Here is a 25,562-nt window from a genome sequence, read left to right as displayed (position 1 = left end):
TGGCGATTTCGTAAGAGGACCTTTTCGGGCCTCAGAATGTCTTTTTCTTCAATATTCAGTGATGATGAATCTGAAAAATAATGCATCCATGACTAACCGTAAAAGTTTTTTAACATTAGTAGTTGAATATATCTTGTCTTTATATACAAATTAATATTACTTAAATAGGCTATCCGTATCAACCTCAAATTCTCTAAAACCTTCATCAATGACAAATTTTCTTGATTTATCAAAATTCAATAGATCTTTTTCAGCCAACGCATTCACAGCCCTACCTACAACCAAGACACCTGGGGGCCTTGAACCAATCTCCTCTACCACTTCTGGTACCCACTTAAGAAGAGTCCTAGTGACACGCTGATCAGGGCACGAACCTCTCTCGACGATTGCAGCAGGGACATCACCATCCCAGCCGTGTTTCAATAATTCTGTGATCAGGACATTGGCGCGATGCAGTGCCATTAGAAAAACAGTAGTTCTGCTTTCAATAAATTCAGGAATCATGGGCAGAGCACCTTTTCTCCCAGTCCCAGTACATATGAGCACTTGATCCGCAATATCACGTTGCGTAGCGGGTATCTGTGCCAATACAGTACAGGCTAAGGAGGAACTTATACCCGGTAAAACTACTGGAGTATACCCGTGATCTTTAAAGAAATTAAACTCTTCACCACCACGACCAAAGATATATGGATCACCTTGCTTCAAACGGACTACTTTCAATCCATTAGTCAACGATTCTAGACCCTTAGCTAGTAGTTCCTGTTGTGCCCGTTCTGCATTACCGGGAAATTTTTTGGCTATGAAGGTTTCAGTTTTTGAAGGTATCAAATCCAAGATAGTTTGTGGAACCAGTTTGTCTGCTAAAATTATATCCGCAGACTTTATCTCTTGTAATGCACCTATTGTCAGCATGGACACCGAGCCTGGACCACTTCCGACCAGAGAAATTTTCCCTAGCTTTTTAGAGCCTTCTTTTTCGGTTTCCGATAATTGCAGTTGTTGCGTGCTCTTTTCAATATTTTCGTCTGTAGGAGGTACTGCACCCTCTGAAACAGTTTCCTGCTTTGCCTTCTTACTTGAAGAAGATGATGTATCGAAATCCTCTAACTTGATGTCACTCAACTTGTTCATTGGGTAATACTCCATTATCTGAGATAACCATCTAGTTCTTTTAAGTCTCTGTTCCCTACTAGTCATTTCGAATTCACGAATTAGCTTGTTAAACTTATGACTCTCCCAACCGTCCTCGTCTAAGCCGTAGCCAAATCCAGGTAATGACATATCAGTTTGGTAGTATTTTTCCTGTAACAAGGCCTTATGATCTTCGTTTATAATACGGTCCTTTAAATACCCCATATTTATTACTACCTCAGATATATTGGAAGGTAAATGAGATATTATGTCTCTTTTTATCCTGTTGGCCAAGATGTAGCCGTTCCCATTCGTAGTAACTGAGATTTGTAAACCACTTCCCTTTGGGTCGACCCACGTAGGTATCATATTGAAGGTAGAAAACTCTGGTTTGTGGAACGTGTTTATGGGAATTCTTAGTTTTTGGCATTGCCAAAAGATCTCGTCGCATAGGCGACTTTGTGTTATAGGTAGATCTACAAATACTCTATCCACTACTTTGCACACCAAGACTCTCCCCAAAGTAGTTAAATCGGATAACCTAAACCCCCTTTCTATCATTTCGAATTTGTCAAACTTGCCAAATTCCGATTGTAGTTGTTTAGTATGGCTTGGTGACGAGGGGTTCACTACTATGGGATTACCACCAGCATTCAAAATAGAGTGGATTCTATTCTTACAAACGCTAATCGAGTCTGTAGACCCTGTACCAATAAGCAAATGAACTTGATCAGTAGCAAAACCAGCAGTAATTAAGGGCAGTGATGTATGTAGTGTCACTGAGTCTCGTACCATTGTTTTTAATTTTTCTTAGTCTATCTATCACTCTATCTGTACTTGTTTACTTGTATGAATATCCGAGCAATTCTAAAAGAAGCCTGCAACTTCGCAGAAACATGCGATTAGATTATATATAGATATATATATATATATATATATATATATACACCATTTTTTTGATTTTAGCACATTCGACCTTCTTTAGCAAGTTTATTAGCGATGATTCATCCATAGTGAAGTAAATTTCATTTTGAGTCCGTTCACAGTTTATTATGTGAACCTTTTTTCACCACAATTTGTAATGTCACGTGCATAGTGGTATTTCCTGAAAGAAAAAAACGTGAAAAGTGATTAAAAGTTTGACGTACCGTAAAAAAAGAGGTCGAGAAACAATTACCGTAAACAGAAAATATGTTTTCCTACTATTACTGTTGTGATGATTCCGCTATTATGAGCATAAATGTAGACTCACAAAATGTGAATTGGAAAAAGTATTGAACGTAAATAAATACACGTATACCTGCATACCATTGAAAACAGAGCTCAAGAAATTTAATACCTGAGAGGCTTCAAGCCAAAAAGAGAGCTTACTTAAAAACGTTATCAGTTACCCGGTTTGGTAACCTATTGAAACATAATATAATGACAGAGGATAGGTGACCATAGTAGGGTCTACCCCATAGATGTAAAGGTAGGAGTACAAAGTAAGAAACCTTAAGTACTCATTGGCAACCAAAACTGGCCCAAAAAATGGTATCTACCACACAATCGAGGTCTTTAAAGGCCATGGGGGAAGAGATCTGGAAGAATAAGACAGAAAAAATTAATACAGAACTATTTACGCTAACATATGGTTCCATCGTGGCACAATTGTGTCAAGATAATGAGCGGGACTTTAACAAAGTGAACGATCATTTGTATAGCATGGGCTATAATATTGGGTGTAGACTTATTGAGGATTTCTTGGCCAGGACGGCGTTGCCACGCTGTGAGAATTTAGTGAAAACAAGTGAAGTACTAAGTAAATGTGCATTCAAGATATTTTTGAACATCACCCCCAATATAACGAACTGGTCGCACAATAAGGACACGTTTTCATTAGTCTTGGATGAAAATCCATTGGCTGATTTTGTGGAGTTGCCTATGGACGCTATGAAATCGCTCTGGTATTCCAACATATTGTGTGGTGTTTTGAAGGGGTCGCTTGAAATGGTGCAGTTGGATTGTGATGTCTGGTTTGTGTCGGATATCTTGAGAGGCGACTCTCAGACGGAGATCAAGGTCAAGTTAAATAAAATTTTGAAGGACGAAATACCGATCGGTGAAGATTAGTGGACATGTAAGCATTTTTATCCTAGTTTTTGTTATTTTTGTTGTCGTTATTTAAGTATACATTTTTTTTCCTACGTAGAGATGTTATCCTTTAATGTTTTTCAGTAGTCACTTTCATAATATTATGTACAAACATTACCAAATGCTATTTTTTATTTTTTAATTGTAATCATTCCTTCTTTTCGTGTTCTCTTTTTTGTCTCACCAGTGAAGCAATCTTCGAAGATATATCTGTATCGCGACTGTTTTCCTTGTTTGAATCGGAATTTTGTGCGGTTTCTACAGTCCCAGAAATTTTCTCATCAAATTCATCCTCGTCCTCACTAGTTTCACCTTCACTTTTCCATTGACCTTGCCTAGCATCAGAGAAAATTGGAATATCGGTCAATGAGCCTCTTGAATTCACCCTTGATAGCGCGTTAGAGGCTTGTGACCCAATAGAATGTATAGAAGATGAACGACTTCTAGATTGAGCGCTCATACGGCTTATAGACGACTCTGTATCAGAACAAACATCATAGCCATCCCTTTTAGAGAAAATCTCAGTCGCCAATTTATCGTAATCAGGAAAGACCAGTGGCCCTAAATCGTTACAAACAGCGGTCAATTCCAAACTTAAATTCTTTCTTGTTGTTTGAATCTCTTCGATCTTTTTACCGGGGTAAACAATGGAAACGAAAAGCGGCCTTAAAGATTTGAAAAGGTCCACACCAATTTCACCTGTTTTCAAAGAGGAGTATGTAGTGAAAACCAATAATGCGTAAAAATAGACGAATTGTATGAGTGGGTTAGTGGAGGGAAGCCAAATGCGACAATAGTGTTGCTTCCTCGCCAAGATAATCAATAAGATTGAGTAGGTGACGTATAGAACTGGAGCCAATATTAGCGCCACGATAAGCTTCCATGTGGCTAACAAATCGGTACCTTTGATCTTAACCAATGATTTCTTCAAACCCTCTTTGGCCTTCTTTTCAGAATATATACGACAAATAATGAAAATTGGAGTGAAGAGAATGGAACCTGGTAACGATAGTGCAGCAAAAACAGATAGCTTAATTAATCGAATAATCAAAACTACAAAACATCTCAAGCCTTCTAATTTGGTAGTTTTCAATTGCATAACTTGGTGGTCTTTCAAGCCCACCAAATCTAATTTCCTGTTATAGTCATAAACCAGTTGTTTTAAATGAATAATTCTTGGGTCATCCTTAAATTTGGAATAACCAAAAAGTAGTCTTCTGTTGATTTCCACAATAGCGGGCAGAGGAAGCCTGGCTTTTACCGGTTGATATAGTCTTCTTGCAGCCTGAATGACCATTAAAGTATCGTAATCTGGAGCATTTTCGGTGACGGAAAACAGCGAATTCGTGATCTTTTTTAACAGTTTGGAAACGGTCTCACGGGGGGAGTCTTTGTACATCTCGCCATATTTCCCATCTACGATTATAGGTTCACCATATTCCAATACAGCCCTAGACCTGAACTTATTTCTATGGAAATAATGCAAACCACAGGGCACAACCGCCACTCTCATATTCGGGTCGGCGGCTACAGCGCCCAGAGCCATAATGGCAACACCTGCCTTGATGGGCAATAACGAAGGACGGTCATGAGAACCACCTTCGGGGAAAATACCTACACAGCCCTTCGTATGCAAGTGGTCAAAAACACTCTGGAAAGTTTCCGTATTGTCTATTTTCTCCGCATATTTAAAATTAGTACCATTAGTCAAGAGCTCCACCGCCTTTGATTTAGACGTTCTAAAGGGGGAGGACAAGATTATTGTTTCGTCATCCGGAATTTCCTTAATTTGAGCGTTACTCAAGTAGTTGGGCAATCCAAGTAAAGACTTGACAGAAAACCTTTTTGTGAAGTTCACCGGAGTGGTATGCGGGTTCTTAGAGCGACCCTTTATAATTTCCGGGTGGTTCTTTAAGTCCGGAGCGTAAATCTCAAGACTCTCATCCACTGGCTTTAAGTTGTCCTGAATTCTAGGTACGGGGATACCACCCATAGCGTGACCAAATAGAGAGATGAATCTTTTCTTGAAGCTAGACTCTGCAGTGACAAAGCAGGGCATTCTGGACCGGGACTTTCCCGCTGACGTCTTCAGCAAACGAGTTTGAGACATTACCAAGGCTGGGTCGATGAACTGATTTGCATGAGGGGCACACACGAGAATGGTAGGCACCCCAACTTCTGGAACATTGTACGCCCCACGTATCTTAATTTCTCTGAAGAAAATAGTGAACAGAATATTAAAAAGAAATACAGATACATCATAGAGCCACGTATGGATATTGTACACGAATCCATTATATGAGTTCCTGTACCGTCGGGACGTCTGAGGTACATGTGGGACAGATTTGGTAGCGTTATGATCGGCAGCGGTAGTAGACATAACGGAAAAGGAGCAATAATTGCTTTATTAATTGTTTTTAGTAAATGTGAAAGTGGAAATCCTGCTCCAGTAACGAGGAACAAAAGATACTGTCTTATAGTCAAGATGCCACTTCTTCGGAGTTTCTCCTCCTTTCTCTCTCCTCCTTATTGCTCCTCTCTACCTGGCAAATGCGGAGTAACGGCGGGTTACGTGTATTCAAGCAAGAGTTGGAATCATTCAGTATAGCTGGTAAGGAACAGGCAGGAAGACCATAAACAAGCTTGAATTCATGTCAAAATGAGATCGCTCCGCCATAATTACTCATTACAGTTTAATACTACGGTGTGATAACTACGATTCCGCGACTGATGTAGCTCGCATAATGTCGGAGTGGTTTCTCCCGCAGCCAGAGCTCGCCAATGGAATTCTGACCAACAGTATCCTGCTTTGTCAGAAATCTCGTAAGTGTGTTGTCAGGACCAAATTTGCAGTCTTCTGTTTTGTACTACCAAAGTCTGTGATGAGTTGTTTGGCTCCGAGTCCTGAGTAATATGACTTTCTTGGCAGCCAGGGGCCGGCCCACGCCGGCTGTTACCAAGTTAGGAAAGGACCCTGGAACGAAAAGTACTTAAGCAGAGTCTATTGTACATTCTCGCAAACTTACAATGAATGTATTTCTCACTCATGCACACACGTACACGCACATATATCTACAATTATGACTACTGCTGTTAGGCTCTTACCTTCACTGGGCAGAACCGTTCACAAGAGGTCTCTCTACCTACTCTCTGCTGCTGCTGCTGCTGGCGCTGTTGCTACTTTTGCTTACTCACAATCCCATAAGAGGTCGTCGTCTCACGGGGGTGGGAGTAATAACGGATGGAACAACTGGGGAAAAGCAGCTGCTCTAGCTTCCGCTACACCCCTCGTTCATGTTGCATCCGTCGAAAGGGGAAGGTCGTACGAGGACTTCCAAAAAGTGTACAACGCCATCGCGCTCAAACTGAGGGAAGATGACGAATATGACAACTATATAGGTTACGGTCCCGTGTTAGTGCGTCTTGCTTGGCATACGTCCGGGACTTGGGACAAGCACGACAACACTGGCGGGTCCTACGGTGGTACATACAGATTCAAAAAGGAGTTCAACGATCCATCGAACGCGGGCTTGCAGAACGGGTTCAAGTTCCTGGAGCCCATTCAGAAAGAGTTTCCTTGGATCTCCTCAGGCGATCTGTTTAGTCTAGGGGGTGTCACTGCTGTGCAGGAAATGCAGGGCCCCAAGATTCCATGGAGATGTGGTAGAGTGGACACACCAGAGGATACCACTCCTGACAACGGGAGACTGCCCGATGCTGATAAGGACGCTGACTATGTCAGAACATTTTTCCAAAGACTCAATATGAATGACAGAGAGGTCGTGGCTCTTATGGGGGCTCACGCTCTGGGCAAGACCCACCTGAAGAACTCTGGGTACGAAGGGCCCTGGGGAGCGGCTAACAACGTCTTTACCAATGAATTTTACTTGAACTTGCTGAATGAGGACTGGAAATTGGAAAAAAATGACGCCAACAACGAACAGTGGGACTCCAAGAGTGGCTACATGATGTTGCCCACCGACTATTCTTTGATCCAGGATCCCAAGTACCTAAGCATTGTGAAAGAATATGCTAATGACCAGGACAAGTTCTTTAAGGACTTCTCCAAAGCTTTTGAAAAATTGTTGGAAAACGGCATCACTTTCCCTAAAGATACGCCTAGTCCATTCATCTTTAAAACTTTGGAAGAACAAGGTTTATAGGCCGCTGAGGAAAACTATTTATTGGTTGTATCCCGTACTATTTATCTATTTATTTTATTTATTATTGTTTAAGCTTGTGCTTTGTTTTGAATATCATCTAATACGTTAATACAATACGTCTAAAAAAAAATGGAAAGCTGTAGTATAACACACTACAAGGGAAATTGTGTTCTGGGGGAATAGCAAGAATAGCCAGCAAACATTGTCTGCCTCTTCAAAATGTTTACCAGTGCCATTAGATTGTCATCACAAAGACTTTTAGCCCGTCAACCATCTGTCACTGCTGCCGCGTTGCGCTCGACTACCACAGCATTACCCTTAAGATCATATTCTCAGCCTGCATCCCTTCAAGACTCCACCAACTTGACATGGTCTGATTTTTTCAAGTTAAGAAAACAACAGCGTAGAATCAATGTTGGCTCTTCACTGTTTACCGCTCTCTTGGGGTGTAACGTTTCATGGGCTTATCTTTCTACGATGGAAATAGACCCGACTCAAATGCTTTTCGGATTCGACCCATTAACTGTCATTTCTGCTGGGATAATAGCCTCTGGTGCACTAGGTTACCTATTGGGTCCCATAGTTGGTTCGCAAGTTTTCAAGCTTTCCCATAACCAACAATTGGCACAATTCAACAACAAGAATAAAGATTTTTTAAAACATATCATTAATAACAGGGTCGATGCCTCTTCTCAAAGTTTCAGTAATCCTGTTCCAGATTATTACGGTGAGAAGATAGGCTCTCTAAAGGAATACAAGCAATGGTTAAGGGATTGTCACGCTTACGCCAAGAAAGCTAAGGAATTTTTGTGATTGGACGTGTGATCTTCTCTTTCTTCTTTAACTCTGTATATATACATATATGAATAAAGTAGTACCATATATAACACAACTAAATAAGTCGAAATGAAATAAGAAGGAAGGGAAAGGTTTGAATATTATTCGATGTTCCTCTTATATCTGACTTTAAAAAAACGATACGAAATCCACAGGATCAAAAATATCTTTAATCACGTCAAACTCAGAGACAATTAAATCATTGACAGGCAAAGCCGGTGCTACAGGTTGATGCACTGGTTCCTTTTGCGGAGTTTCAGCTACTTGTTCATTGCCGATGCTAACATTGGTATCTGCTTCCGTATGTTTGGCTAATTGTGAACTGGCGTGGTCATAGAAGGATGAAAAAATATTAAACTTGTCCGAATATTTTTCTATATCCAAGAACTCCTGCATTTCTTTTATACGCATCTGAAAATTAAAACCCGTCATATCATCGTTGTATTTACCTATGGGATAAAACTCGTTGTTCCATATACTTAGAATATCTGGCCTATATCCATCATATTTTTGTACTGTCTCCTGAAATTCCAATATCATTGTACAAATGTCCTTTAATCTCATATCTTTGTAATCCATACAACTGTCACCGTTGTCTTCTAGTGCTAATTCGTTCAGCAAAAATTTTAGGATGATTCTCCATGCATCTTTTTCACATGAGCGATTCAAAATCTTGTAGGTTATTTTGGCTGTGAACATTTTTCTGAAACAACGATAGTACTCAAAGCCAAATTCGTTAAAATACACAGAAGAGACTCCATAAAGAAATTCCACCATCTTCTTTTTGTCAGCATACTGAATTGTTTTGATGCGGTCTGCCCTCAGAATGAATGCCGGAACAATGACCAAAACTTTGTTGGCAACAATTTCCACAATTCGATTAGTATAAAACTTGGCCAATGAATCTACCTCTAAGGCATCACTGTTAAAAAAGTAATCATGGCACTTCTGTGAAATATGAATGATCATATCCCACAAATCTTGGAAACTCTTGTAAAATTCTGTAATATTGCAGTCATATTCATAAAAGATCATTTCTCCGTGCAATAAACTCAATGAGAATAAATCAATAATCCATTCCATTTCAAAATTAAAATGGCCCCTTGTTTCTTTCTGATCTCTTGACAAGTTTTTTAGAATGTGAAAGTTTCTTTTCAAATCGCTTATTAGTAGGCGTAATAAGTTCAAATCTACATTTCCTGGGTCATCGTTCAGCGTATCGTTTATCTTTTTCATCAGGCTATCCAGTGGTAACATTCGCATGTACGATGTGGCTGAATATACTTCTTCTTTGAAATGACACTGCAAGGTTTTCCCAATTTGACATTCTTCACCACTGATAAAACACATCTTCCTGTCCCAAAATAGAACGTAGCTCCATATCTTTCTGAAAACTGATATATAATCACTAGGTTTCATTATATCGTACGAGGGTCTTGTACATCGGTTTATTTTAAATGAATATTTTTCGGGATGAGAAAAGCAATACCAATTAATGCCCATTTCTTTACACGATGATATTATTGTTCCCATTAATACTTGACAATATTGAGTCTCAGCTCCATCGCCATCTTCAGGAGCACACCAGTGTAAGAACCTTAGTAATATTAAACATTGCAATTGTAACAGGTTACATTTTCTGAGAACCTTCGTTTCAAACAAATAGTGTTTAACAAGAGCTAAAAACTTGGATGTATCAATTTCTTGGAGGACCGGGTATATATATGGCGTTAGTTTCGAAAACTGGACAGAAAGCCGGCATATTTTAATGATCAACAAAATTATGCAGAAAACCATATGATCGTAATTCTTTATTGAAATTGGCTTCCCTTTATCAACTACGTTTTCATAAAAAACCGTTATTTCATGACGCAGAATTTTCATATCAAAAATCGGTATCATGTTGTAAATTTTTTCTTCAAAAAGGACCAAAACCTCTCTTTCTAATATTTTCAAAGGGGGCAAATAGTCCTTTGCTGAAATAGCTTCAGAGTTATCGCTAAATTTTGTGGCATTATTTTCTCTGTATTGGGCAAATTTATTAAACAACGACTTGTGGATCGTCTGATGCATGCGGAAGTTATTGCCCTTATCAAGAATATCATTGCTATTATGAAGTTCGTCATCAGCATCGAAAGTGGATAAAGCCTCAAAAGATTTAGGCAAGCTTCCGTTTTTCACATTATTGCCATTGTTTCCTAATTTACCCATCATTTTTTTGATTGCGATACTTCTAAATGTTACCATTGCTTGCAGATAAGGATCACGGTTTTCAATTGCTCTATCCGTGAAGAGACCAAATAAATTATCAGCAGATCTCTTGGTTTCTAAATAAAACCCATTAGGGACTAGGTCAATAAAAAATGGAGTTTCTTCATAAACCGGTAGATAATACCCTGATGATCGCCTTCCGAGTTCCTGTGCTCTTTGCCAGTAACCTTCATTTTGCCTTGGCGGTGAGGATCTTCTTTTCTTAGTGAACCCTGGACTTATTCGTTCCAGAGGGCTTGTTTGTTTCCTCAGAGGCTCAATATCATTCAAAGTGGAACTGGTTTCTGGTTGTCCAGAGCTATCAGTGAAATAGACACAGCTGTCCATATCTCCCAGTCGTACGCATGTTCCACATGGTTTTGTTCGATCGCATTTACTTTTCCTTTTTTTGCAATTAGTGCATACCACAGTAATTCTATGTCGTTTTTTTGCCCTCACTTGGGATTCATATCCCATTCTGAGATTAGCCGTCAACTAAGTCTGGTAGCAATCGGTTGAAAATGCCATTCTCTAAGTCATAGACTTATGACAATGCAAGATCGTGATGATAAATTCGTGACTTATTGTTACACCAAAAAATTACCCGAATGTACAGAGTTAATAAGCTCATCGCAATCGCTAAAGAGAAAAAAACACTGGAATATGCATAAATTGGCAAAAGGCGGTCCTAGAAAACAGAGCAAAAAGAGCTATTTAGGGAGACCTAATGATACCGCCACGAATTGTTCCATGGAGAGATTATGCTGAACTAGAGGAACTAAAAGTTTGGTTTTACCCAAGAAGCAAAGGCACTATGGAAGATAAGCGACAGCGCGCTGTCCAAAGAGTACAGAGCTACCGTCTTAAAGGTTCACAATATTTACCTCATGTAGTGGACTCTACGGCGCAAATAACATGTGCTGTACTGCTAGACGAAAAAGAAACGTGTTCGAGAGTGCATCAGGATTCTGTTCCTATCCGGTTATCGTATGTAATGGCTTTGATTCGGTTTGTCAATGGTTTATTGGATCCAACGCAACAGTCTCAATTTGCTATTCCCCTACACACATTAGCTGCCAAGGTTGGACTACCGTCCTGGTTTGTGGACTTGAGACACTGGGGTACGCATGAGAGAGATTTGCCTGGATTAGAAATGCTTCGTTGGGCTGCCAATGAAGCGCTGTCTTGGCTATATAACCACTACTGGAATGATGAGGAATTAGAAGATGACAAGGATGATTCAGATGATAACGATACTGGCTACGGGTACGGAAGAAATGACAAACTGGAGAGGTATATGGAGTCACTAACTAAAACACTTGATAAGTGGAAGCGACTTAGAAATGAGTTTCTAGAACACAAGTGGGTGTGGGAGAATGCAAGCGATAGTTTAATCACAAGTAGTAACTTTTCTGGGGATGATTTGGTGAATTACGATGCTGGAAAAAAAAAGGGATCACACGCATGTTCATCAGAAACTATGATCAGAGAAAATTTGGGTCAATGGCAAGAACTTTGGAAATTATCCATTTATCACAATGCATTCCTCGAGAAATTTTTCAGCAATTATGACCCCCTTTTGCTCAAAGTGTTAATGCTCAATTTGAACAATTTTGACTGGAAGATACTTGAGTGGGTAGCTAGGAATTACAGAACCCAACAAGAGGGTAGCAACACAACAACAACCTTGAAAAAGAAATTTAACGTCTGGAAAGAACTGCAGAAAAGACTGCTAGATGTTTTAATAAATAATCTTAACAACAAAAACGTTAAAAACAAGTGGCAAAATTGGGAGAAACTCATCGATGAAAATGCGTCATACCTGATATTATATTTTTGCCAATCTATGCTAGCTAAACTAGAGACTGAAAAGGTTGGGGGGAATTCATGGAGAAACAAAAAACGCAAGAGACAAGTTGATAGCACAATGGAAATCGAGACGAAACTGAAGGAAAACATAGAAAATTTATCACTGAGGTTTAATGAAGGTGAAATAAAGCTTTATGATCTTATTCCTGCAGAGAAAGATCCCCTTCCAATGGGGAAGGAAGCCAGTCCCACTTTGAAGGCTGATACCAATGATATACTAGGCGATTTGGCGTCTTTGAAACGGAGAATGAGCAGTTCCGGTAGAGTGAGTAAAAAAAATAAGGAAGAGGAGGACGAAGATACGCTTATAAAAAATTGGTCAAGGGCACAAAATTGGGAGTCTAAACCCTTCGGTGTCTTGTAACCTGTGTTCAATGCTCTTTATAAATACGTAGTAGACTATAAAGCTGATTGTATGCTGCACCTTAACATGCATATGTATATAAAATCATGGTCTCTTTAATCTAATATGCAAACGAAAATGATTTAACCAGAGCAAACTCATACCCTGTGGGAATAATCTTTTAAGATACCAGTCATATGAGTGTTAGTAATCTTACCCTTTCTTTGTCTCTTCTTCTTAACTTCAACTCTCTTTGTTTGTCTTTTGATAGTTGCAGGATCGACACTAGCAGGTTTTAAACCTAAATCTTGCAGCTTTCTTGGTAATTCTGCAAACTGCGGTAATTGTACATTTTCCCACATTTTAACAAACTCCTCGTCGATACATTTCAAATTACCACCGCTATTATACCAAACGTATCTTGGAGTCTTATCCTTTTTAGTCCTTAACACTAAGATCTTGCTGTCTTCCTCTAGTTGGTTAATCGTTTCATCACATTGCGGCCAACCATCTTTCAAGTCTTTGCAGGATATACCTTTGAACGTTACTTGTGAACGTAACAACTTCAGAAGTTCCGAAGGGGAATGAACATCGTAAGTGGAAAGGTACTTGAAAGTTCCTTTTTTGGGGTCAAATTCAATCCTATCCAATTTCTTTAAAAGTTCAATAACCTTGTCATCTTTCTTCATCGACAAGTAGTCCAATAATTCACTGACCAACACGGGCTTACCTTTCTTTTGAATGTATTCCGTGGCCCAAAGTAACTTTGAAGAATCATGACTCTTGGAAATATCTGTTTGATTGGCCTGTAAAGCAGCAGCAGCAATAGAACCGGGCCTCACTTTCTTTGAAGGAGAGCTACCAAAATCTTCGTCATCGTCATCGTCATCTAGCGTAATGGCATTAGAGCTATTACTTCCAGCTTCTTTCTTGATATCCGCTAATACAGGATTCTTCGCAGATTTCAAACCGTTCTCTTGCGCACGTTCGGAAGCTGTTCTCTTCCTAGTGTTTCCATCTATGGTAATAACTGTGTCGTTAGTCTTCTTCTGTCCAACTTTAGCGGGTGCGATTACTGGGGCAGACTTCACTTTGCTTTTGAAGGCGTTCAGATTAGCCAGCAGAGGATCTCTGTTTTTACTCATCGCAAACACTCAGTATTTTCCAAATCGCACGTACTGTCTGGTGTAAAAGAGGTTCGTATATGACTGTTTTGTGTCTGCAGAGCATATTATTTCTGTATTTAGTCCACTTCTTATTAGTTCTTTTGCCCTGATTCATAAGTAAACTTCTTACCCGAAGTTCGCTGGCACTTTTCTTTTTTCTTCTCGCATGGAATATTTTGACTATAAAAGCCAGAAGCTATAGCAGTTACTACTAACAAAAGAATTTCCTGTTCGAAAATTTTTAGTGTGTGTGTATTACTTCCCTTCAGAAAAGCATAACAAATTTGTGATGCTTTAGGGGGCCTATTGTTCGGCGGTTTATAGGAGCCAGGTTTGTCTTTTGACGAACCTTTAACCTATTTTTACTTCCAAAACCGTTACAATGGCTTTCTTTTATTGAAATTTTTCTTTTCTTTTCTTTGGCTTAGTTTATTTTTAATAAGTTATTTCAGGTGAAGATAGAAGAAGGATAAAGAGTATCGTAGATAAATCTTCGGTTCCGAATAGTCTAACTATTGGTATTGAGGTAATCCATCTTTAAAACCATCGCCGTTAGAGGTTGCTTCTGATGTTTTCGGTTAAGCGACCCATGAAATGGTGATGACCTGAGGTATGGAACATCTTCCCTAGTGGTTACTTTATTATATATACATATGTATAGTATACGAGTTCACGCTTTTCTCGTTATGCATCATGCTTGAGGAAGTATTTACCGCTGCCGTCCTTCCACCATCTTCTTAAACAGCTAATGACATTGAGATCAATATTGTCGGGGTGATTACTATCACAGAGACATCTTTGTTGAAGTCTCAAGTAGTATGCAGATGGGCATGTGCCAAACGGCATATGTTTATAGCCTAGTTCATCAAAATGAATGATTTCGTCTTTTTTCAAAAAGAGTGAGACAGCAATCGAATGAACTGGTGCGTCTCCCCACCTTTCATAGTAAAAACCGCCCTTCGAATCCAAGTACTCGAAAAATCTGATGTATTTCTCACTTCTGAAAAAATTCAAATCACCAATTTCAAAATTTGTCCAAAAATGACATAAATTATAGCCGCTGTTACTATCAATGACACCAAATGATTTACCGATAAAATCGAAATTCGAAATGAATCCAAAAGCGTTGTTTTCCATGTCAACATCTTTCGACTCTGTCTCCTCCAAATATTCTTCTACAGCTTCCCATAGGCTCGGAATTGTATCTTCATATTCATACATAGTTATCACGAAGCCATATTTCTTATTATTTTGCCTCATCACCCTAAATGGATCATAAGGAAAATCGCAAAAATACTCCACATCTGGCTCAACTCTGAAATAGAAATCATACTGATCTAATATCTTTTGTCTAAAGAAAAAGCCGGAATTAAAGCGGCACATATTTCTATATGACTTTGACCCACCGTACAAGATATTTTTTTCCTCCATTAATTGTAAAGCCTCCTCAAATAGAGTTTCGTTGATCCAAGATGGCCTGTTCCAGTCCTCCGCTGGGATTAAAGCGTATTGTGTTTTACCACTAGCCATGGCAGTGGTGGCCTCGATGAACTCTTCATCAAAGGGGACATCGTTAAGAAATGTCCAGTCATACTGGTAGTCTTTATTAAAACGATCTTCCAGTGATCTCATGGAACGGAGTGCCCCCGAAAGTTCCCAATTACGCACAAGCATTAGCAATGTAGCATTCTCTTTTCGATTTTCTCTATCTTTGTTCTCGTTCAGCGGTTCGTCACTATATGTGTTGCTAGATAGTTTCAGCATCTGGTTCATATGTCGCTTTCTCGTAGAATCATATCTTGATGAAACTTCTCGAGATCTCTCCAAAAAATACGAATCTAGGCTCAACTGCCTCTGATGACGTACAAGTGCAAGCCAACATGTTTGAGCTATCAAGCAAAGTAGAAGACCCACAAAAAATAGTTTTTTAGACTGAGTAAGAAATACCTTGCAGATTTGCATAAAGCCCCTACGCTTTTAAATAAGCATCAACTATTGTCTAGAAAGAACGCTAAAAAAGCGTTGCGTGTAAAAGTTTCACACACTTGAAGAGATATAAAAAAGTAAGAATATCATCAGACAGAGAAATAGTGGTTTATTGGGTCTGTTCTATTTTTATTGGGTGTCTGTTCCTTTTTTTTCCTTTTTTTTTTCGCTTACTAAATTTTAATAATCTTGCAAATTCTTGAAAGGAATTAAAGTTTAAAACACTTTAATAATGATATTGTTAGTCAGGCAAAATTACGCTTTTTCAATGCGAGTATTTAAATATCTTATTTAAAAGATGTTGCTTCAATTTTACAATTTTATATCACTCAGATTTTCACTTTCAGTGTTTTCTTTGGCCTCTGAGAATTGGTATATAGGCAAGCTAGTACTGTTACTGGTCTTGACGAATATAGATATTATTCCTCCTTTAACGACGCCGCCTTGCGGTCTCTTACTTCTATCGGTGAGAAAATTCACTGTATCTTGGATGTTTTGTAAAATTTCTGGTATGGAGTGTTTTTGAATATAACCGACCCTGACGCTCAAGCAGTTATCATCGTTGGGAATATACGAGGTGTTCTTACATATACTTCTCAGTTGTGCTCTCACGTAAATGGGATCGCACTTTTCGGTCATTTGCTGACGCTTCAATTTTACTTCTTTGGACATGCGTATCATGTATGGTAATTTTTTACTGCCGTGAAAAAATCTGCTGCCAAGGACCTCCGGAAGTAGGTGGTGAACTCTGTAATCAGCAATAACCAAGTCAAAATCCTTATAAAGTTGGGTCAATTTACTCCCTCTGAATCTACGCTTCAAGTTCTTGACACTTATAATTTCTTTGAATAATTCTGATGTATGCTCGTCTTTTGTCAAAGTCTCTCTATACAAAGAAGAGGGATCCTTAGTAATGAGTAGTATGTTTAGATCCCTTGGTTTGAATAGCTTGCATTTTGTTAATGGGATAATACGGGGGATGTTGTCCCTTTTTATGCCCATTTTTTTACCCATATTGATAATTATATGTATGTCTTTATCATTTTGTAAAGATGCGTTCTCTTTACATTGTAAAATTAAAGCATTTAGTGCTTTCTCCGCTAGCCCGCTTTTTAAAATATTACTTGGCTCAACCATCTCAAACCTTGGGCAGTAATCTTCAATAAACACTTTCCTTTTATTTCTCTAACTTCTGTTCGATAGGGCATCGATTTTTTTCTCTTCCTTTTATATGTATTTTTTACAAATTTGAAAAATTTCACCTAGATACGTGCGGATATACAAAAAGACGAGGCAAACCATTAGTACATAGTATTTTAACCACCGCATTGAGCCTCTTCGTGTCTCTAAAAGTGGTTCACTGGTACAACAAAATTATCTGCTCTCCATGTTTTAGTTGACGTAAAAAGACTATGAAGAATAATAGAAATGTAAAAAGAAAAACAAATTAAATACAAAAGCATATATAACTCTTAAGACATATATGTTACGTTATCAAGATAGCCTCACAAGATAATTTCTTCTTTAAGTAGTTTTTGTGCCCCTTAGTTCAACAAAGTAGCAATGTCGGATGGCAATTCTTCAATTTGAGTGGAGTAGAACTTTTCTAGTTCTCTCATAGCGCCAACATCTTCGTTAGTAACAAAGTTGATGGCAACACCTTTTCTACCGAAACGACCACCTCTACCGATTCTGTGAATATAGTTTTCCTTGTTAGCTGGTAAGTCGTAGTTAATAACCAAAGAAACTTGTTGGACATCGATACCTCTGGCCAACAAATCGGTGGAGATCAAGATTCTAGAAGAACCACTTCTGAATTCCTTCATGATGGTGTCTCTTTCTTGTTGTGGCAAGTCGGAATAGATGGCGGAAACGGTAAACTTATCGTTTCTCAACTTAGTGGTCAATTCTTCGACCTTTCTTCTGGTGTTACAGAAGATGACAGCTTGAGTGACGGAGATAGAGTCGTATAAATCAGTCAAACACTCGTATTTGTAATCTTCTTCTTCAACATTAACGTAGAATTGTTTGATACCTTCCAAGGTCAATTCATCCTTCTTAACCAAAATTCTAACTGGGTTTCTCATAAATTTGGTAGTAACTTCCAAGACGTCATTTGGCATGGTAGCAGACAAAAGAACAACTTGAGTGGTTGGTGGAAGCAAGGTAAAAATTTGGTAGATTTGTTCCTTGAAACCAGAAGACAACATTTCATCAGCTTCATCTAAGATGAACATCTTGATCTTGTCAGTTCTGAATCTACGTCTTTGGATGTTGTCGAAAACACGACCTGGAGTACCAACGACGATTTGGGCATCTCTCAAACCTTCAGCGTCTTCAACAAAGGAAGTACCACCGATACAAGCGTGAACCTTGATGTCCATGTGGAAAGCTAAAGCCATGACAACTTTTTGGATTTGCAAAGCCAATTCTCTAGTAGGAGCCAACATCAAAGCTTGAGGAGCCTTAACAGAGGTGTCAATTCTTTGCAAAGCAGCAATGGAGAAGGTACCGGTCTTACCAGTACCTGATTGAGCTTGAGCTAAGACATCGTGACCTTCGATAATAGGCATGATGGCACGTTGTTGAATGGCAGATGGTTCTTCGAAACCGTAACCGAAAACACCTCTCAACAAGTTTTCGTCCAATTCCATATCATCGAACTTGTAGACAACCTTGTCATAGTTGGTTTGAATTTGGGATTCTTCAATATCAGTAATACCTTCAGACATCTTGTATATAATTAGAAGGAGGCCGTTTAACGAATTTGGTAAAAATAACCTAAGAAAAGACTTGGGACTAAGGAAAATATTGCCAAATGACAAGGATGCATGTATTCATACCTTTGTTCCGTGATGTTAAGCTCGAATTCTTACGCATCATTCATTAGACGAGGTGAGAATGCAAAAAATTTTCAGTCACTATAAACGTTGTGAAGTGAGAAAAAGATAAACCCAAGGTCCGAAGTAATTTTTGTATTTGAATGTTTATGAAATAGTTATGCATGTTTGTATAATTGAAAAAGGTCTCCTTATATAGATATGTCTTTTGATACGTTCTAATATATACGTGGAAGTTCACTCTACTGCATATTCAAAGATGTCATCAGGGAAACACCTCTCTACTTTGGATAGATAATCAGAATTTTCCCAGTCAAACCTGAAGTTGGGCATTTCTTGTTGCGATTTGCTGGCTTCCTTTTCTGTGGGCTTTACATCCTCCTGTGTATGTGCAACTGGACTCAACTTTGCTCCTCCTTCGGTAGCATCCCTTGCATCGTCATCAAAAAATTCTTCTTGGTTATCGATTCCATCTGATTCGTACACATCTGGAAGGAATTCTTCGTAACCTTCCTTTTCTTTTTCTAAGTACTGTATATTGTTATCGATGGGCGCATGCTGTTCCACATTCCATGGTAAGTCATTATTAGAATCGTTAGGTTCTTGTATATCATTTGTTGAACTTTTGTGCTCTGAATTTATAGGGCTAGAATCGACACTAACATCATTCTCTTTAGAGGTGTTATAACTTTTGTTAGCTGGCTGGGCACATGCATCATTGTTGGAAGTATCAGCCTCATGTATATCATCCAGTGGACTTTCTTGTCCAGAATTTGAAGTGTTATCTGTTGCACCACCGTCCCCTTCCGCATTTTGTTGCTCATCGCTTCTAACTTGGACGCTTACGTCGTTAGAGGAACTGTTTGACTCTTGTGTACAACTCGAAGAATTTTCTCGGTCGCGATTTGAATTGCTGATGTTTGTATTGTTATTATTCTCTTTCTGGTATTCGCTGCTTTCACTTTTTGGTTGGTTGGTCAGGTGATCTTTGTTAATAAAAGTTGTCAACCATTTGGTAAAATCCAATGGAACAGGATTAGGGACTGGCTCGCTGTTCTTGTTGTGCACATTTTCCACCGGTGCGCTAATTGCCTCGACCTCTTGATTTGGGGAGGGTTCGTTGGTTTTAGGGGCTTCTACTGGAGTTGCTGTTTGAGCAGTCTCAGTTACATTAAAATTACTAAAATCTGGTTTCGAAACTTCGACATTTAATTTATGTTCTTCCTTAAATTCTTCGTATACTTCATTCCATTGATCATGGTATTCGTTTTTGATGAAATTCTTCTGAGACCACGATGACCATGGCTTATGTTTCCCAATGAAATGAATCAGCTTGATGGTAGGTTTAAAATAATTCAGAGCAGGTGAAGATTGGTAGCCTAGATTAGGAATGGTTACATTATATGTAAACGATAACTGTACCCACTCTCGAGAAAAATTCTCTTTGAGTAGCTCATCAGTGCAACAGTTTTGATTGAAGAATTGGTTTAAGATGCCCTGATCAGAACCATCAATTGAAGTGTTTTCAATAATATAATTTTGTAAAACGGACGCAGTGTCAGCATCCGGTATTAGCATCATGACACCGCTATTAAACATATCAGGCCAGCCAATATCAGCAATAGCACCCACCTGTGACCTGGTTTGGTTGGACATAATGTCAAATAGGCTTAAAAATTCCTCGTTCAAAGGCAAAGTGTCCGAGTCCAAGTAAAGGACTTGTTCGAATTGAGTTAATTCCCATAGTCTTGCCTTGATTAAAGCAAAAGCTAATTCAGGTCTCTCCAAAAGGGCTAAATTTTCACTATTCCTCTGTATGCTTTCCTCTTGGTACTCTAAAGGGTTTACTAACACAATCTTGGCGTATAATGATTGTAAAATATTCTTGGCTAAGTCGCTTAAAGTGTCATTAAATAAGGGAGTCGTCACAATAAGGCATGTTTCAATGCTATCTTTTTTGCCTGTTTCCTCTAACAGTTTATTTACCTGATAACCAAGGGCAAACACACCTGGCAAATAATCTGCGGAGTAGAGCAGTGTGGCAATAGCCAGTTTCTTATACATCTTTATCTCACTACTATACGAAGATATAATCCCTACTAAGCTTCCACTACGAATTGCCCACAATATCGAAAGAAGCTAAGAAAAAAAGCATAGTTTGCAAGCAACGACCGCTTTAGGCACCTTTATGCTCTGCTTCTTATCGACATATATAGCACCCGTTTGAGCAGTCTATTAACGGCAAGCTTAAGGTTTTCAGTACGTTTTGACTCCTGAAAATGAATAATACACACGAAGAGTAGTAATATTTACGGGGTTTTGGGGTCTTTTTTTTTGCTCGGGGGTTTCTAACTGACTCCACATAAAGTAAAACTTTAAACAGAATAGCCAAGAATACAATGATTCTTCAAATTAAACAGGTTCCGGTCGTCTAAAAATACAAAATATTATTATAACCTAAATACCTATAGAGTACCTAAAACGCTTCACCGAAAATTCGATGGATTAAAACATATGATGAAAAGTTGGTAGTGAAGAGAAAAATTGCTAGTTATCTATTAGTTTGAACGATATGAAGCTTAAATCGAATCCTCTTTCCCTTTCCTCTTAACGGGAGTAAGACCAGACGTTTTTCAACAAACCGTCGTTCTGAGCCAAACGGTTCAAAGAGTCATCGGATTCCCCTCTAGATCTAACGTAACCAGACAAAGCGTAGGTAACGTATTCACCAGGGATAGCACGCCCTTCTTCATCAACCTTAGCGACGTTGATTTGAACAGAGGCGTGGTCATCAGCCTTGATGATTCTGTTGGTAGCAGAACATTTTCTTGGAACGTAAAGTTCGACCTGATGTAATAAGAATTATTGTTAGTTATGCTAGTTTAGAAAATATAATTTTGATGGGTGTGAGTGATGATTTAATACACATGAAGAAAGTAATTGAAGAACTTTATCCGAAACTATTCAGCCTCATAAGCTTTGGGACTGCTCTACGGCAAACTGGGAGTTGCTTTCTAGCAGTGATCGTAAGTTTCTCTTCCCTACATTGTAGAGAACATTTAAGTTCCGCTTGCACTATGATATCTTTCTTACATTTGTTTGAACAGCCATGCACTTTCCGTTTATCCGTCAAAATACAAAAAATCGCTGGAGGTTTCTCGAACATACTAATTGGCCCTTATCGTTTTCCATTTTGGTATGATCTTTCTATGATTTTTATGTGATTAATTTACGCCTAATCACCTTATTAACTACCACAATCCTAGAGTGCACTTTGAAATAACGTATATGAAATTTTCATGAGATCGTTGCGTAGAATATCACTTTACACGTGAATGTTTTATTCTTTTTCTCGTATTCTCCAGATTGGAAAATCAATCTTAGAAAAGTTTGCGGTTTTCGAAATGTACGGATTTAATTATACAGGAAGAAGTTCATTCTTCCAAAGAAATATATACATACTGAAGGATATTTATATGTGCATTTAGATTCTTTTCATTATGCACACACTTTCAACATGGTGCGTTTGTGGAAAAAAGTCAAACCCCCTTATACTTTCGACGTGGTAAGCGGAACCGTTTTCTGTCTCTTTGAGGAAATACTCGACATCACGTGCCTGGGAATGGACATTACATGAGATGTAAATAATTTTGGCTGGATTATATGCCGCCAATTGCTTCAGGAATAGTTCGTCACAGCCTTTACGTGGTGGATCCAAGATGACGGAGGTTTTTTCACTGGGAGTATCAATGGACTCAAAGAGCTTCTCAGCCTTTCCGACTATGAATCTGCAGTTTTCAACACCATTTGCCTTTGCATTTTTTTCTGCAAAAGAGACACTGTCAGCGGAAATTTCTACACCAATCACTTTATCTACGCCCTTCGAGCTGCATATACTGAAAAGGCCTGATCCACAATAAGCATCCACCAGAAATTTCGGTTCATTATCACCATCTTTGGGAGCTTGCAAGTTGTCACGGACATACTTAGTCACTATTGGTAGAATGGAATTATTATTTTGAAAAAACTCACCTGCACTGAAATTGAAAGTATATCCATCAACATATTCAGTGACAATTTGTCTAGGATTGGTAACGCAAGTCTTGGCCAGCTTAATATTGTTCTTTTTGTCTTCGACTTCGACATAGCTTATAATACCATTTTCATCCCTGGAGGCTTCTTCGGTTAACTGCTCCAAAGTTGGTTTAGAAGGGTCTAAAATTGTAGTATTTTCTCTCAGTAAAATAGTGGCGCCTTTTTTATAATTTTTAAACTCCTTCTCGAACTTTCTTCTCTCATTAGTCAGTCCTTTATTGAGGATTTCAGTTGCAAGTACACATTCATCGATATCTAATATCGAACCATGTCCACCGATGTCTAAAGTATCCTTTCTCCATTGAGGTCTACCCTTTTGACCAAATCCTAGAGGAGGTCTTATTGATAGTTCCTTTTGTTTTCTTCTTGGCATATCAAAATGGGGCGTAATTTTGGTTCTATAACCTAATTGTAAAGGAGAGGCCACAGTGGTGCCAAACGGAGGTAAAACTTTTTCAGCGACTAATCTTGGTGCAAAGAACTTGTAGGCATTCAGAATTGTTTTCCTTTTCAATTCTAGTTGGTCATCATAAGTTAAAAATTCCAATTGACTTCCTGAAGATTTCCCAAAGTATTTATCCTTAATTAAATCATCTCTTCTCATAGGTGATTTTTCCACTACGTCTAATAAATCACTCTCGACATAGTAAGGGTGCGTCTTAAAAACTTTAATATTGACAACATCGCCGGGCAGCCCAAACGGTATGACAACGACTTGCTTCTTTTCTGGTTCAACGGGATTATCAATCAAAGCCAGCCCGTTGCCATTAGAAGTAATTTCTAAGACCTTGACATTTCTTACCTCTCGGTGATACTGCACGACGATAGGCCCATCTGTTTTGGACTTATCGTTCAGAATTGCAGCGACATCATTCAAAACCTGCTCTCGGGACAAATTTTGAGATTCTAACAAATCGTTCACTTCAAATTCTAGGACACCCATCGGAGAAGTTGCATCAACCTTTTTGGCCTTGTACTTTCTTAATTTTGGTTTCTTAGTCCGATGGTTATTAGAATCTGTAACAGGAGGGAGAAGTCTTTTGTTGTCAACGGTATGTTCCATTGTTGGTGATGCTGTTCCAGTGTTTTCAGTCATCGTGGCAGTTAGTGTATAATTATGCTTCTTGACAAAGTTTTTGCAGACGAAAAACCTAGATCTGAATATAGGCTTTTGTATGATCCAAAAGCAACGCATGCATGTGCTAATACTTTAGCATATTTATCGATGAGATGAGCTTCAACCTTATTATCTGAAATTTTCCAAAAAGAAAAAAATAGATATAAAATATCCGTACATAGTGATTATTGTTCTAGATCGTTGTTCCGAACAAAATCTTGGCAGATTTATACTTTAAGTCACATAAGCTTATATTAAATATTTATTATAATTAGATCAGATTATCATCATATTAGTATTATATGGAGTTGAATTGATATGGGTTGTCAAGATAAAATTGGGATAATTTAGAATATATTGGACAAGTATATTATATCAGATTTAGGAAAACTGGGGTTTAATTTAAATTAAGTCAGATCATGATTGTTTCATCTTGATTAAATAAGATAGCGGATACACGAAAGTGTGCATATTTTTTTCCTACCACTTTTCAAATGTTGTCAGTATGTACAGAATGGTTGACTGAAGAATCTTCATTTTTATCTTTACATTATAATACACTTGTTTTTTCTTAATCTTTTTGTCCCAGATATAGAGACGCTGGTATCTCCAGTAGAAGAATCGATACCTGATCTGGCATTATTTTTTTTGAAGGGATTTTTGACCGTATGCGTAGGCTCCCTGGGAGCATATAATGAATCGAAAAGTAACGTGTGTATGGCAGTTTCAAACGCTTCATCAATATTTTCTTTCAATCGTGCAGAGCACTGAATATGTGCAAATGCCCCCAGGCGCTTAGCTAAGGATTCTGCCGAACTTGGGTCCACCAGATCTGAAAGGTTATCAGCTTCGTATAGATCTGATTTAAGGCCGACCAGCATGATTGGAGTAGATGGACAGAAATGTTTGACCTCCGGGAACCAAAGGTCTTCAACATTCCTGAGTGATGTCTTGCTTCCAACAGAATAACACACCATCAGTACATCTGCATTCGTATATGAGAGCGGTCTAAGTCTACTATACTCCTCTTGGCCGGCTGTATCCCACAATGCTAGTTCTATAACTTGACCATTAGGGCCTTCTATGTTTGTTACATAATTTTCAAAAATGGTAGGGATATAATCAGTCGGGAATGTTCCTTGGACATAAGATATCAATAGACACGTCTTCCCCACCGCACCATCTCCTACAACAACTATCTTTAGGTGATAATCGGGCAGTTTGTTTGTACGTTTCATCTGCTCATAACTAGGAATGGTAGAAAGGCTTCTAGCGAATGGAGTGGGCAATCTGGGAAGATTCTTTTCATCCAAAGTGCCAGGTGATTCAGGAAGTGCAGTACTAGAGAGCGATCCCTGCGAAGCTATATCACTTTGCTTCCCACAATGGCCACTTTTTCGCTTAAATAATAGGGTATTCATGAAAAACGCTTAATTTTGGAGATTTCTAAGCTTATTTAACATAAGTTCACTATAAATATTAGGCGATGCTCATTGTGTCTTGTGTCGTCTTAACGTAAGGCTATAACGACTTAATCAGATCATCCCGAATTGATGCACGGAAGGTCGCATTATACGGACCTTAACAAATAAGCTAGTAAAAGGTAAACAAACGTTATATATACAGTGA

At 38.6% G+C, this 25,562-nt stretch overlaps 15 protein-coding genes across 15 annotated transcripts; 4 read left to right on the top strand and 11 right to left on the bottom strand.

Annotated features, from left to right (window-relative positions):
- Positions 1 to 156: 156 nt before the first annotated feature.
- On the bottom strand, positions 157 to 1,929 carry MET1 (uroporphyrinogen-III C-methyltransferase; the record flags this gene model as incomplete). Its single annotated transcript, XM_033911797.1, has 1 exon — positions 157 to 1,929. One exon carries the CDS (start codon positions 1,927 to 1,929, stop codon positions 157 to 159), a length of 1,773 nt encoding a protein of 590 aa, XP_033767688.1.
- A 735-nt stretch (positions 1,930 to 2,664) lies between these two features.
- Positions 2,665 to 3,246, top strand: BET3 (TRAPP complex core subunit BET3; the record flags this gene model as incomplete). Its single annotated transcript, XM_033911796.1, has 1 exon — positions 2,665 to 3,246. One exon carries the CDS (start codon positions 2,665 to 2,667, stop codon positions 3,244 to 3,246), a length of 582 nt encoding a protein of 193 aa, XP_033767687.1.
- Positions 3,247 to 3,415: 169 nt separating this feature from the next.
- Positions 3,416 to 5,647, bottom strand: GPT2 (bifunctional glycerol-3-phosphate/glycerone-phosphate O-acyltransferase GPT2; the record flags this gene model as incomplete). The annotated part of the gene is made up of 1 exon (XM_033911795.1): positions 3,416 to 5,647. The coding sequence occupies one exon, from the start codon at positions 5,645 to 5,647 to the stop codon at positions 3,416 to 3,418; it is 2,232 nt and encodes a 743-aa protein (XP_033767686.1).
- A 700-nt stretch (positions 5,648 to 6,347) lies between these two features.
- On the top strand, positions 6,348 to 7,430 carry CCP1 (cytochrome-c peroxidase; the record flags this gene model as incomplete). The annotated part of the gene is made up of 1 exon (XM_033911794.1): positions 6,348 to 7,430. One exon carries the CDS (start codon positions 6,348 to 6,350, stop codon positions 7,428 to 7,430), a length of 1,083 nt encoding a protein of 360 aa, XP_033767685.1.
- A 219-nt stretch (positions 7,431 to 7,649) lies between these two features.
- PAM17 (Pam17p) lies at positions 7,650 to 8,243 on the top strand (the record flags this gene model as incomplete). The annotated part of the gene is made up of 1 exon (XM_033911793.1): positions 7,650 to 8,243. One exon carries the CDS (start codon positions 7,650 to 7,652, stop codon positions 8,241 to 8,243), a length of 594 nt encoding a protein of 197 aa, XP_033767684.1.
- Positions 8,244 to 8,396: 153 nt separating this feature from the next.
- Positions 8,397 to 10,994, bottom strand: OAF3 (Oaf3p; the record flags this gene model as incomplete). Its single annotated transcript, XM_033911792.1, has 1 exon — positions 8,397 to 10,994. The coding sequence occupies one exon, from the start codon at positions 10,992 to 10,994 to the stop codon at positions 8,397 to 8,399; it is 2,598 nt and encodes an 865-aa protein (XP_033767683.1).
- A 250-nt stretch (positions 10,995 to 11,244) lies between these two features.
- Positions 11,245 to 12,750, top strand: LAS1 (rRNA-processing protein LAS1; the record flags this gene model as incomplete). Its single annotated transcript, XM_033911791.1, has 1 exon — positions 11,245 to 12,750. The coding sequence occupies one exon, from the start codon at positions 11,245 to 11,247 to the stop codon at positions 12,748 to 12,750; it is 1,506 nt and encodes a 501-aa protein (XP_033767682.1).
- A 137-nt stretch (positions 12,751 to 12,887) lies between these two features.
- Positions 12,888 to 13,874, bottom strand: TFA2 (transcription factor TFIIE subunit TFA2; the record flags this gene model as incomplete). Its single annotated transcript, XM_033911790.1, has 1 exon — positions 12,888 to 13,874. The coding sequence occupies one exon, from the start codon at positions 13,872 to 13,874 to the stop codon at positions 12,888 to 12,890; it is 987 nt and encodes a 328-aa protein (XP_033767681.1).
- Positions 13,875 to 14,579: 705 nt separating this feature from the next.
- Positions 14,580 to 15,857, bottom strand: KTR2 (mannosyltransferase KTR2; the record flags this gene model as incomplete). The annotated part of the gene is made up of 1 exon (XM_033911789.1): positions 14,580 to 15,857. The coding sequence occupies one exon, from the start codon at positions 15,855 to 15,857 to the stop codon at positions 14,580 to 14,582; it is 1,278 nt and encodes a 425-aa protein (XP_033767680.1).
- A 336-nt stretch (positions 15,858 to 16,193) lies between these two features.
- On the bottom strand, positions 16,194 to 17,018 carry UTP30 (Utp30p; the record flags this gene model as incomplete). Its single annotated transcript, XM_033911788.1, has 1 exon — positions 16,194 to 17,018. One exon carries the CDS (start codon positions 17,016 to 17,018, stop codon positions 16,194 to 16,196), a length of 825 nt encoding a protein of 274 aa, XP_033767679.1.
- Positions 17,019 to 17,425: 407 nt separating this feature from the next.
- TIF1 (translation initiation factor eIF4A) lies at positions 17,426 to 18,613 on the bottom strand (the record flags this gene model as incomplete). Its single annotated transcript, XM_033911787.1, has 1 exon — positions 17,426 to 18,613. The coding sequence occupies one exon, from the start codon at positions 18,611 to 18,613 to the stop codon at positions 17,426 to 17,428; it is 1,188 nt and encodes a 395-aa protein (XP_033767678.1).
- Positions 18,614 to 18,958: 345 nt separating this feature from the next.
- GLG1 (glycogenin glucosyltransferase GLG1) lies at positions 18,959 to 20,785 on the bottom strand (the record flags this gene model as incomplete). The annotated part of the gene is made up of 1 exon (XM_033911786.1): positions 18,959 to 20,785. One exon carries the CDS (start codon positions 20,783 to 20,785, stop codon positions 18,959 to 18,961), a length of 1,827 nt encoding a protein of 608 aa, XP_033767677.1.
- Positions 20,786 to 21,328: 543 nt separating this feature from the next.
- Positions 21,329 to 21,913, bottom strand: RPS21A (40S ribosomal protein eS21; the record flags this gene model as incomplete). The annotated part of the gene is made up of 2 exons (XM_033911785.1): positions 21,329 to 21,568; positions 21,890 to 21,913. The coding sequence occupies 2 exons, from the start codon at positions 21,911 to 21,913 to the stop codon at positions 21,329 to 21,331; spliced, it is 264 nt and encodes an 87-aa protein (XP_033767676.1).
- A 292-nt stretch (positions 21,914 to 22,205) lies between these two features.
- Positions 22,206 to 23,912, bottom strand: TRM2 (tRNA (uracil(54)-C(5))-methyltransferase; the record flags this gene model as incomplete). Its single annotated transcript, XM_033911784.1, has 1 exon — positions 22,206 to 23,912. One exon carries the CDS (start codon positions 23,910 to 23,912, stop codon positions 22,206 to 22,208), a length of 1,707 nt encoding a protein of 568 aa, XP_033767675.1.
- A 566-nt stretch (positions 23,913 to 24,478) lies between these two features.
- RHO4 (Rho family GTPase RHO4) lies at positions 24,479 to 25,354 on the bottom strand (the record flags this gene model as incomplete). The annotated part of the gene is made up of 1 exon (XM_033911783.1): positions 24,479 to 25,354. The coding sequence occupies one exon, from the start codon at positions 25,352 to 25,354 to the stop codon at positions 24,479 to 24,481; it is 876 nt and encodes a 291-aa protein (XP_033767674.1).
- Positions 25,355 to 25,562: the final 208 nt, after the last annotated feature.

This window comes from Saccharomyces paradoxus, chromosome XI, assembly GCF_002079055.1.
Source record: "Saccharomyces paradoxus chromosome XI, complete sequence".
Lineage (NCBI taxonomy): Eukaryota > Fungi > Ascomycota > Saccharomycetes > Saccharomycetales > Saccharomycetaceae > Saccharomyces > Saccharomyces paradoxus.
This window is presented reverse-complemented; position numbering and strand designations above follow the sequence as displayed.